This window comes from Tachysurus vachellii, chromosome 5, assembly GCF_030014155.1.
Source record: "Tachysurus vachellii isolate PV-2020 chromosome 5, HZAU_Pvac_v1, whole genome shotgun sequence".
NCBI classification, from domain to species: Eukaryota; Metazoa; Chordata; class Actinopteri; order Siluriformes; family Bagridae; genus Tachysurus; species Tachysurus vachellii.
Genome location: NC_083464.1, coordinates 5,542,781 through 5,555,000, shown reverse-complemented (window position 1 = coordinate 5,555,000; position 12,220 = coordinate 5,542,781). Strand labels below are relative to the sequence as shown.

The 12,220-nt window shown below is 38.6% G+C and overlaps 2 protein-coding genes across 4 annotated transcripts in view; one reads left to right on the top strand and one right to left on the bottom strand.

Annotated features, from left to right (window-relative positions):
• wdr37 (WD repeat domain 37) overlaps window positions 1-2,565 on the bottom strand; it is a 46,571-nt gene extending 44,006 nt beyond the window's left edge. For 2 of the 3 annotated variants that reach the window (XM_060869574.1, XM_060869573.1), the window contains exon 1: window positions 126-328. The gene's annotated coding sequence lies outside the window, so the exon portion shown is untranslated. Of the gene's footprint in view, window positions 1-125; window positions 329-2,543 lie in introns of those variants that run through there. The other variant, XM_060869576.1, reaches the window with a different exon arrangement.
• Window positions 2,374-8,006, top strand: idi1 (isopentenyl-diphosphate delta isomerase 1). Its single transcript, XM_060869590.1, has 6 exons — window positions 2,374-2,461; window positions 2,564-2,762; window positions 3,559-3,737; window positions 4,441-4,533; window positions 4,672-4,802; window positions 7,177-8,006. The coding sequence occupies exons 2-6, from the start codon at window positions 2,614-2,616 to the stop codon at window positions 7,492-7,494; spliced, it is 870 nt and encodes a 289-aa protein (XP_060725573.1). The 5' UTR covers window positions 2,374-2,461; window positions 2,564-2,613; the 3' UTR covers window positions 7,495-8,006.
• Window positions 8,007-12,220: the final 4,214 nt, after the last annotated feature.

Genomic DNA, 12,220 nt, shown 5'->3' with positions numbered 1-12,220 from the left:
AGGAGATTTAGTGCTTTAGTGAGAAGATCTGTGATAAAAACACGACATTTAATGAAGAGCTCATCTGTGTGGAAGCTAACTGTTACTTAGCTCTGATGCTAACTCATCAACACACTCGTACTCACGTGTTTAAACGTCTCGATGTGTACGCTCAGACACGTGACAACACGTCAGTAAGTCAAACTGCATCTTCCATTAGATATCAGTGCTAACGCTGTGATCACTCACAGCAAAAGTCCAACGGGAAAAGCGTTTACACACAGCCGAATTAACTGGGTCACTGACGCGTCCTCGGCCACAACACTACTGCGCATGCGTGAAGTTTGAACTACACATGCGCACTACAGCTCGGGCTGAGATCAAGCACTGACAGCTATTTTGTGCAGGTGTTTTAGTTTCAGCAGGAGCTTAATAATAATAATAATAATAATAATAATAAGAAGAAGAAGAAGAAGAAGAAGAAGAAGAAGAAGAAGAAGAAGAAGAAGAAGTAAACAATAAAATAATAATAATTATTATTATAATAAAAAATAATTATTATAATAATACTACTAACAATATAATAATAATTAAAGCTGCAAGCAGCATTTCCCGGGTTCAAGCGTTTAAGGCCTTTGGATTGACATGACAATATATGTCATGTCATGCTATCAAACCTATCAAACCACTATCAAACCTTCAGCTGTCTCTAACCAGTAACCAGACACTGTGTGTCTGACACGTTTTTGCTGTATTTCATAAAAACATAAAGGTAGTAAGCTAGTGTTATAAATATTACAAATTAATTATTACCGGTTAAAGCCCCGCCCACTTCAAGACAAGCCCCGCCTACTTCCGCCACACCCATTCGAGTCAGAATCAGAATCTTTGCCTTACAAGTCAGCACACAATTGCGTTTTTGGACTGTTGGGGGCGCTAGAGGGCTTTTTTTTTTTAAAAATGGCTGTTTTTAGTGATTTTTCCGTTAAAGCGCCACGAAGTGGCCAATCACCACGGTTTTTGAACTGTGACCTCAGTTTGACCTCTTTCACATGTGTCCCAAGTTTGGTGTTGATAGCTCATTTAGTTCTTGAGTTATTGACATTTAAGTAAAACTGGCTCCTCACAGTCCAAACGTTTTGGGGCCCCTTAAGGACCCTGAATCAAAATTTAGACTTTTTTTCGAAAATTATTGTCATTGAGACTCCAGAGAATATTACTGCACTGGATTGGTCTCGATCAGGCGAAAAACCTAGGACTAGTTAGCAAAAGTATATTCGGATAAAATGTGTGATAGCGCCCCAAATTGTCCGATACCACTGAGATTTTGGCCCTGAGTAACTGTGACCAGTACTACCATCTGACCAAGTTTGAGCTCTCTAGGCCTTACGGTTTGGGCTGCATGACCGTTTCTATGGTGGAATAATAATAATAATAATAATAATAATAATAATAATAATAATAATAATCCTAACAAAAACAATAGGTTTCCAGCGCTTCGCGCTTGAACCCTAATGATAATAATAATAATAAGAAGAAGAAGAAGAAGAAGTAAACATAATAATAAAATCATAATAGTAATAACAACAATAATAATAATAATAATAATAATAATAATAATAATAATAATAATAATAATACAAGTAAACATAATAAACATAATAATTATTATTATAATAATAACAATAATAATAATAATAATAATAATAATAATAATAAGTAAACGTAATAGTATAGTAATAAAAAGTATTATTATTATTATTAATAATAATAATAACAATAACAATAATAATACTTATTGTTATTATTACTATGAATACTACTAACAATATAATAATAATAATAATACTAATAATAATAATAACAATAATAATACTTATTGTTATTATTATTATTAATACTACTAACACTATAATAATAATAATAATAATAATAATAATAATATTAATAATAATAATAATAATATTAATAATAATAATCTAAATTAACTTCTTTCTGTTTCCATCTTTTTGCCGACTCAATTTTCTGTCAGGTTTTTTTTTTATGCCAGACATATTTACCTAATGTGACTAAATCATTTACACAAACGACACTGACGATGGAAATGATGATGATGATGATGATGATGATGATGATGATGATGATGATGAAGATGATTATTATTTTTAATCAACACTATATATAAAAAAATTATCAAGTTATTATCAGTATTATCAGTATAAATATACCTTCATGAACTGATAAACCTTAAATATCGATAAGTAAGTTACATGGGATTCCTTCAGACTTTTTTATTGCAAAACTTTAACAAAAAAATAAAAGTTTTTTGATTAAATAAAAAACTTTGACGAATCACGTGATTACTTTCCACCAATCCCGTGACAGCCCCGGAACACGTCACATCCGGTAGCGTCTTCCATCTTGTTTTCATGGTGTCAGAATAGCGTTAGTATATTGCGGGTATTAATAACGAAGTTAAACGGTAAGACATTAGTATTTATGTGTGTTTACATGTTCATGTGTGAATGCTTCGGGTGTTTTAATAACGTCTTCGGTGAGGTTACCATGGTAATTCGTGCCGCAGGTGGTCCGATGGTCCGAGTGTTCTGATTGGTCAGCGTGTTCCGTCTCACCATGGCGCGCGCACTAAGGGCGGTGCTAAGGACGGTGGCTGGCGAGGGACACAACGTGTTTAGACCCTTTAAAGTGTGCGAAGTGAGGCCTTTACATCAACAATCTGTCCTGTGCTCCTCTCCTGCTCTGCTCTCTACACTCATCTCCAGGTAAAACTGGGGGTTATTATCATTATTATTATCATTATTATTATCATTATTATTATCATTATTACTGCAGGGATGTTAATGCACTTTCTGTAGCTGACCTGGACCTTTATGGTGGAGAATAAGAAAGAAAAACATCTGATTGTTAAAGACATTTATTCAGTGTTTACATGAAGGAGTCTCCAGTGTCAGGACTTATATATTACATTAATATAGATAATTTATTACATTGTGTGTGTGTGTGTGTGTGTGTGTGTGTGTGTACGTGTACATTACTGTACATTATGACTAATATTTCACATTAATATATAAATGTAATATAAAGTGTATAAAGCGTGTTATTGGACTTGTTTTTCTGATTTGTTAATTTGTTTTCTAATTTGTTAATTTGTTTTGGGATTTGTTAATGTGTTTTGCACTTCCTGGCCGCCGTAGTATAGCCTTTATATGTACATATGTTTACATATATACCTATATTTAATGCCGTACGTATATATATATATATATCTCTGCACTTCTGGTAAATGCCATATCTATTTTATCTATTCGATCTACTCTCTATTCTCTCTCTCTCTCTCTCTCTCTCTCTCTCTCTCTCTCTCTCTCTCTCTCTCTCTCTATCTATGTATCATTTTCTGTTTATGAAGTATTGAGCTGGAATCCTGTAATATGTATAAAATGTAATTTAGATATCTCACAGTATAGAGTGTGTTATTGCAGCTCTGTTCTGTACCTGTGTATATTATATTCATGTTCATATTTTCATATATTTTTTTGGGTCTACTTTCTGTTTTCACAGGTTTAGTGCTGCTTCCTGTAATCAGGCCGGTGTAAGGATGCCAGAAATAAACACAGACAATCTGGATGAGAAGCAGGTCCGTCTGCTGGCTGAGATGTGCATCAGGATCGATGAGAACGACCAGGAGATCGGAGCAGACACCAAGAAGAACTGCCACCTCAACTCAAACATCAGCAAAGGCAGGTTTTTAAATGTTTCTGAGAAGTTGTATTGATACACACACACACACACACACACACACACATACAATCAGTAATCACGTACATGAAGATCTTAAGATACAATTTTTTGCATGTTGAATTATTCTTATTTCAATTAAGAATAAACATCAAAAATGAAAAGGGTTTTTTAAACAGCAAAAATATTTTTGGCATAAAATATTACAATTTGTTTATTTATTTATATTTTATAATTATTTTAGATTATTTTGTTTATATTCTTTTACTTCTTTGTTTTATGTATTATTGATATTTAGAATTGTAATTCAGATTTTTATTCCCCCTCACAATTGTGTACATTTTAAGAAAGAAAATAGTTTTATTTTATTTCATTATTTAATAAATATCAGAATCTATTTTATTAACATGCTTATAGTGTAAAAAAATAAATAATAAGGAGAAAACAAAATAATTTTTTTGTAAAAAAAAAAAAAAAAAATGCACAGTAATATTTAACATTTATATTTGATAATCTTTTTTGAAATAATTTTAAAAAATGATCCATTTTTTGTTTATTTCCAAACGGTTTGTCTGTGACGCGTATACACGTATTCATGTATGCTTGTGTTTGCTAATCACGTACACAAAACATTATAGCTAGCAAAGTATATTATATAACTTTAAGACTGTTTATTTATATTTATCCTGTCGTGTCTCCTGACAGGATTACTGCACCGAGCATTTAGTGTTTTCCTGTTTAACAGTGAAGAAAAGCTGCTCTTACAGCAGAGATCTGATGCCAAGATCACGTTCCCAGGTTTGTCTGTTTGTTGTTTTTAAAGCAGGCTGCTGTTGGTCTGCGGTGCCGATCGCCATCGTACCGTCTTGTAACAGTCTCTCGGCTGGAACCGACCTTACGTTCATTAACCCCGCGTCTCGCTGTGTTCTCCGTCAGGGTGTTTCACTAACACGTGCTGCAGTCACCCTCTGTACACGCCGTCCGAGCTGGAGGAGCAGGACGGCATCGGGGTGAGACGAGCTGCACAGAGGAGACTGGAGGCTGAACTCGGCATCCCCACACATCAGGTACACGATGCGTCTGAGTCTTTCACGACTGTTTGTTAAACTACTTGTGCTACTTTTGCACATTTAGGAGCGTTACGCTACATTCACACAATTGCAGTAAGAAGTCTTCGTGAGACATTACTACTAATGGTTGCCATGGTAATGCCCAATATCAGCGTATTCAACACTAGTTTAAAAAATAAAACATTCTAGAGCATGTGTGAAATGTGTCAATATTTGTTGACGTTTATTACATTTATTCACATTGGGCATCACAGTGTTTTATAACTTTTGCAACTCAATATAGCTCTTCGTTTGCTTGTGTTGAGGTTTAACGCTAAAAAAGGTATTATCCTTTATCATTATCCACGTTTCTTTCTTTCTTTCTTAGTCTAACTTTAACTGAGGGATTAGTCTAGTTTAGGCTACTGCGTTAACATCACTTTGCTCAATCGATAGCCTGTAAAGTTGTCAGGTAAATTTGTTTTAAATGTGTGCATATTGTTTTACACACAATGCAAATATATAAACTAATCTTAGCATTCTGCAAGATACAAAGACAACTACCGCATATTTATTTTCTCGGAAGAAGGTGCATAACCAGTGAAGCAAGTAATGACGGGTGAGATGTGTTTCTTTTTGTTCAAAATATTTTTAAAACAATTCATAGAAGAACATAGACACTGTCCCGTGTATTCTGACACATAAATGGATGTCTCTGGTGTACGCTACCGATATCTACTCACCTTAGACCCGCTATTTTATTCTGTTTGCTATTTTTAAGGAAGCAAATTAGATACAATGTTTTATTTTAGAGGCACAAATCGAACACAAACGAACGCCACCGGTTTTGTCCGAATTGGACGAAGTGGGGTGGGGAGTGACGTCACTGTCCCGTATTGTATTTGTTATTTCTAAGGAAGGGAATAAGATTCGATGTTTATTTTAGTGGCGCGAACCGGCACAAATGGAGCACAAACGAACGGCACCTTTTTGGAGCGATTTAGACGATAGTGGGCGGAGAGTTACGTAACAGTCCCGAACAAGTATTTTCCCCATTATATTTAAGAAGGGCTCAGAGATACCAGGTTAGTTTTAACGGCACAAATCGAGCACAAACGAACGCCACCGGTTTGGAGAGATTTGGACGGCACGGGGTGGAGAGTGACGTCACAGCTCCAAATTGTTTTTGTTATTTCTAAGAAGGGGAAATATACTTGACGTTCATTTCAACGGCACAAACCGGCACAAATCGAGCACAAACGAATGACACCAGTTTTGTGTGATTTAGACGAACTGGGGTGGAGAGTGACGTCACAGTTCCCGAAAATATTTTGCTTATATCTCAGGAAGGAAAACAGATACAGTGTTTGTTTTAACGGCACAAATGGGCACAAATCGGGCACAAACGAACTAAGCCAGTTTTAAGCGATTTGGGCGATGTGGGGTGGAAAGTGACGTCACACGGTCAAAAAAATAATGTTTAATATCTCAAACACCAAACCAGCACAAACGTTCGTTTTTGCGGCACAAATCAGCACAAACGAATGACATAGTTTTGGTGATTATTTCTTTTTATGGGGTGCCAACTTCACGGAGGTCACATTTTATACATCTGAGCAATTAAGGTTTAAGGGCCTTGCTCAGGGCCCCAGCACTGACGGCTTGGTGGACCTGGGGTTTGAACTCACAACCTTTCGATCAGTAGTCCAACACCTTAACCACTGAGCTACGACATCCCAGCTAACGTTTGCTGTCACTCGTGTCACCAGCTCTCATTGAAAATGTTGAATTACAGCCTGGACCTGAAATGAACTCAACATGAAAGCTTGCACTACTCGAAAGTCTCAGTAAGTCAAGCGTTTGAAGGCGAGTCGGCACTTAGCAGACGCTCGGATCCAGACATTTATCTTGTTTATCGACTGGCTTTTGACTGCATTTACAGCTACTACAGGTGTAGCTTCCGGAGGAGCTTTTAAAGTGTTCTGGAATTTTTTTTTCAGCTTTGCGGAGCTAGATATCGCTGAAAAAATCGCTTGGGTGGAAAGTAAAACTTTTAACACTGCTTCTGGAAGGAATTAATGAGTTAAGTATGCTTAACTGGATGGTGTACTACCTATTAAGGGGACAAGTTTCCTTCAAAAGTAGCCAAACGGTTCAACTTTGGTCTCATCAGAGATCCTTTTAGCACATCCCAAGTTTTCGCTTTCATCTTTTATTTTTTTTCTCTATATGCACCTTTTTTTTTTTCCCTCCCCCCAGCATTTCCCAATCCCCCCCCCCCAAAAAAACCCCTCCATCCATAACACTTACGAAACATTGAAAGGTTCAAGGGTGCCAATACTTACACAAGCTCATGTAACAGTAGGAGATTAATTCAAATCTCTGTCTCTAGGTGCCTCCAGAGGAGATGACGTACCTGACCCGCATCCACTACAAGGCCGAGTCGGACGGGGTGTGGGGCGAGCACGAGATCGACTACATCCTGTTCCTGCAGAGGGACGTGAAGCTGCAGCCCGACCCCAACGAGGTGAAAAGTCACCGCTATGTCTCCAAAGAGGAGCTGAAGGAGCTGCTGGAGCAGGCAGAGAAAGGCCACGTGCAGATCACACCGTGGTTCAGCCTCATCGCCAAAACCTTCCTGTTCACGTGGTGGGACAACCTACAGAACCTCAAAGAGTTCACAGATCACAAGCGCATCCATCGCATGTGATCATCTCCACTGCTGCAGCACGGTCCGAGATCCTCTCCATCATCCATATAGAGCTGGTTTAACACACAGAGCAGCTTTTTATTACCGAAAATCAAACGTTTCATAGGTGAAACTGTGGTATTAGTTTCATTCATGGACTGATGTCTTACTTACTTAATAATCTTCACCTGTTACGTGACTCGGGTCGGATCGAAGGCTTGACACGTGCTGCACGGTTTTCTAGTTATTACTTATTAACGTGGGGGGAAAAAAGACTCAGATATTTTTCTCCATCTATTTCTCAAGCACAAAAGACGAGTATTTATTTTAAAGCCTTTTAGGTTTGGTCTTTCTAAACATTTAAACAGAGACGCTGCTTTTCTCCAGCAGCCGAGGTGCTTGGTTTAAGGGGAAATAACACGTAGTGGGACGTTGCTTTCGAGGTTCACTGTGAATTGCACACAAGTTTACGTTCATGTAAAATAAACTGTAGATAAATAAATGCATCGAATTTCTTCTGTCATTGCTATCAACCCTCGAGTCTTGTTTGTATTGTATCAAGTCCAGGGTTGCTGACTCCTACCGGTTTGTCCTCACCCCTGACAAGTCTCCGAGTCCCTGGCGGGAAAAAAAAGTATTAAAAGCAGCTCTGCAGCTCGATGCCACCACCAGCATGCTTCACTGTTTAGTTCAGATCAGTTTATTTGTATAGAACTTTCTCAAAGCAGCTTTACACAAGTATAGAAACGGAATAAAACATTTCCACCAAAATGTTCTACTTATCATAGCTGGTAGTCAAGTGAAGCGTTCGTTAAACACGTCTCCTGTAGCTTTTTTAACGTAGATCCCAGGAGGAGCGACGAGAAGCTCTGGCTAGCTGAGAGGTTTTATAAAGCTAAGCAAATCTCAAGAAAACTGTTTAACAAATACTTTCATTTATTCAACACATTTCTTTTCTTCTGAATGCCCTGAGTGTTAATAAACAAACAAACAAATAAATAAATAAATAGGAAATCATTTATAAGTGAATACTCGGTGTGTCCACTAGATGGCAGCACAGGCTGTAAAATGAACCCCAGTTAGTTTTCACACCTCCTGGTTGTTCATGAATGATTCAGTTGGATTTTCTTACTCTGAAATGCATATAAATTTATCCTTTATTTGAGTTCAGTGCTCACTGTACTGTACTGAACAAATCACATTACTCAAAAGCTTACTTATGAATAAACGTGTCAATCTCGAACGATTCGGCTCGCTGAATCGAATCTTTTTGATGAGGATTGAAGATCCGACTCACATACATGAAGCGAGGGGCTTTGAAGCGGCTCGTTCAATAACAACACGTCACTAATTTTTAGCATCATAAGTGGATCCTTTTTTGCTTTTGTCTTAATTTAATGCACTAAAATGAGCGAATTGAGTAAATCGATGTCTTGTTCAAGAACGAGTCGGATCTTTGGAACGGATCTTTTAGGTGATTCTGAAAAACCGACTCACTCAGTGACAGAAGAGTTTATTTTGTTGGTAAGCTGAGCCAAATATTCTGAGTTACTGAAAAGAGCCATAACAATTTTAGCAAAGATTTATGAGCTTGTGAGCGTAAGAGAAAGGCGACAACATATTGGACATTTATAGATATTTTTAAATTACAATTAAGCCATAAAAGATTTGACTCTTATTGGTGAGTTGAAAGAGCTGAGCTGCAAGGCGAAGCTCTCTATTTACCAGTCGATCTACGTTCCTACCCTCACCTATGGTCATGAGCTTTGGGTCATGACCGAAAGGACAAGATCCTGGATACAGGCGGCTGAAATGTGTTTCCTCCGCAGGGTGACTGGGCGCTCCCTTAGAGACAGGGTGAGGAGCTCGGTCACTCGGGAGGAGCTCAGAGTAGAGCTGCTGCTCCTCCACATCGAGAGGAGTCAGCTGAGGTGGCTCGGGCATCTGTTCCGGATGCCTCCTGGACGCCTCCCTGGGGAGGTGTTCCGGGCATGTCCAATCGAGAGGAGGCTCCGGGGAAGACCTAGGACACGCTGGAGGGACTAGGTCTCTCGGCTGGCCTGGGAACGCCTCGGTGTTCCCCCAGAAGAGCTGGAGGAAGTGTCGGGGGAAAGGGAAGTCTGGGCGTCCCTGCTTAGACTGCTGCCCCCGCGACCCGGCCCCGGATAAGCTGTAGAAGATGGATGGATGGATGGATGGATGGATGGATGGATGGTGAGTTGAGTCAAATAATCTGACTCACTTAAATTAACCATCACTAAATGATCAAAAGAATGAACAGCATGAGCTTTATGATGGTTTGAGTGTTCTAAGTGATAGACATCCTATAAAGACTTATATTAATTCCCAATACTAGACATACAAGCTAATGTTAGTGATCTGAGACAAATGATCTGACTCACTTGAAGCCCACTGTGTACTGATTCATTCTATAAATTCTTGATGAACAGCCAAAAGCGTGGCCCGTTTGGCCATTATTGTGCATCCAACATCCACCTGACTAACATAATGATGTACCAACATCATGTACACAAGCTATATTTTCACAAGATCATGCTCTGCGTTCCTCAGTCTGCATTAGGAGCTTAACCAACTACACCCCATACCTCCATCCACAACCACAGCTTTCTCAAATCCACCCAGAACAAGAAGAAGGCGCTTGGGAACCAGTGGATGCACCCAGCTGCTCCTGCTGCTGTGGAGAGAGAAACCAGCTTCAATTATTTACCTTCTGCTGGGGGAAGGGTAGAAAGCGAGGAGCTGCAGTTTGTGATGGAAACACCAGGAGGCGTGTTATGGTCCGAGGCTGCGTGATTGCCACACAGGAACAATGTGGGGATCAGTAAGCGTTCCTCTGGCTTGCTGTTTTACACGAGAGACGCTACATTAAACCTGCTGTTCTCCAGTTCATTCTGCTGCTGCAGAGAAAATCTACACACACCGCCGTTATCACACAGCCTTTCGTTCCTGTACAGAGGCGTAAATGTTAGCTATCCTGTCAGTAATCGGATCTTCATGCTGTCAAACGTAGCAGAGATCCAATTCCCAGGTTTATGTCAATGCACTTATACATGTTATTGTTTCTATAGAAGCAGATCATTCAACTGAAAGAAGCAGCATGGAGAATGGAGGACTTAAGTCACATATATGAGCCTAAATTTGTTGATTTTTGTTTGTTTTGTAGCTTTTTGTTCATGTTGTTTCTCTTTAATCAACTTACAATGCTGTCAGTCACAAACAGAGATTTGTTATTATTGAACGAGTCGGATCTTCGAACCGTTTCCTTTATTTGAACTTGGGGAGTCGAGTCGCTTGGGGAATCGACTCACTCGTTTGTTTTCATTTCAGGAACTCCCCATGCTCAAATGAACAAACGAACTGCAAACGAACTTTTGTTTGAATCTTAAGAGCCGACTTTCATGCTATGTATGCAATTTATTTGTTATTTTTAGTCATTCGTTTTAAATGTAGTTAAAGGCTTTATTCTTGTACTGTAATGTAACTTGTAATGTAAAATGCAGGTTCACTGCATCTCTTAATTACAACTGAGATTGTTGCAAATTTCACACCTTAATAAATAAATAAAAAAAAACAAACAAATAAATAAGTCATAATTTTCATAGTGCCCTAAGACACTGTAATGTCGCGTTGTAATGAGAAAAATACATACAATCATAGTCATAGTGTTAATTGAAACATTTTTCAAATGAAATAAAACAGTCAATAATAAAAGTGAATAAAGGCATAAAAAAATAGAAAGATAGAAAAAAGAATCACGTGTATTACAAAACAATTTTATAAAAATTAAACTATAACGAGGGAGGGCACGGTGGCTTAGTGGTTAGCACGTTCGCCTCACACCTCCAGGGTTGGGGGTTCGATTCCCACCTCCGCCTTGTGTGTGTGGAGTTTGCATGTTCTCCCCGTGCCTCGGGGGTTTCCTCCGGGTACTCCGGTTTCCTCCCCCGGTCCACAGACATGCACGGTAGGTTGATTGGCATCTCTGGAAAATTGTCCGTAGTGTGTGATTGCGTGAGTGAATGAGAGTGTGTGTGTGTGTGTCCTGCGATGGGTTGGCACTCCGTCCAGGGTGTATCCTGCCTTGATGCCCGATGACGCCTGAGATAGGCACAGGCTCCCCGTGACCCGAGGTAGTTCAGATAAGCGGTAGAAGATGAATGAATGAATAAACTATAAAGATTGCAATAAGACTGAGTAGGTATTTTATGTAAATGCTGAAAGGCGTGTTGTAACGCTCCACATAATTAAAAGCTTATCAATATTTATCCAACAATAAGCTATAATCGTTACTATGGTAAAGCTTTTTAATAAGGTGATGTTTATTTAATATGTAAGGAAGGAGTCTCCAGTAACAGTCAGAGGTAAAGCTGTAACTTTTTTGTAACTTTTATTTAAAATTCTTCTTTTTCATTTAAAATGGATTCTAAAGAACATCATCCTCTTCAGGAAGCACTTTTTCCTGGAAAGATCAGACTGGATCTGGGTTTTATGCCATGGAACGAACACAAACACACACACATGCGCACACGCACACACACACACACACACTTAATTCTATGTAGATTCGACTATACACCCACATCTATGTTTCTGAGAGGTGATAATTCCTCCCCACGTGTCGACCACAAATCTTAGCAGTTTGTCATATAGAAAACTTTTCATTCCATCATTATCTTTTAAATTCTCCATCAAATAACTTTTCATTATTGTTTAATTCACTAGACAA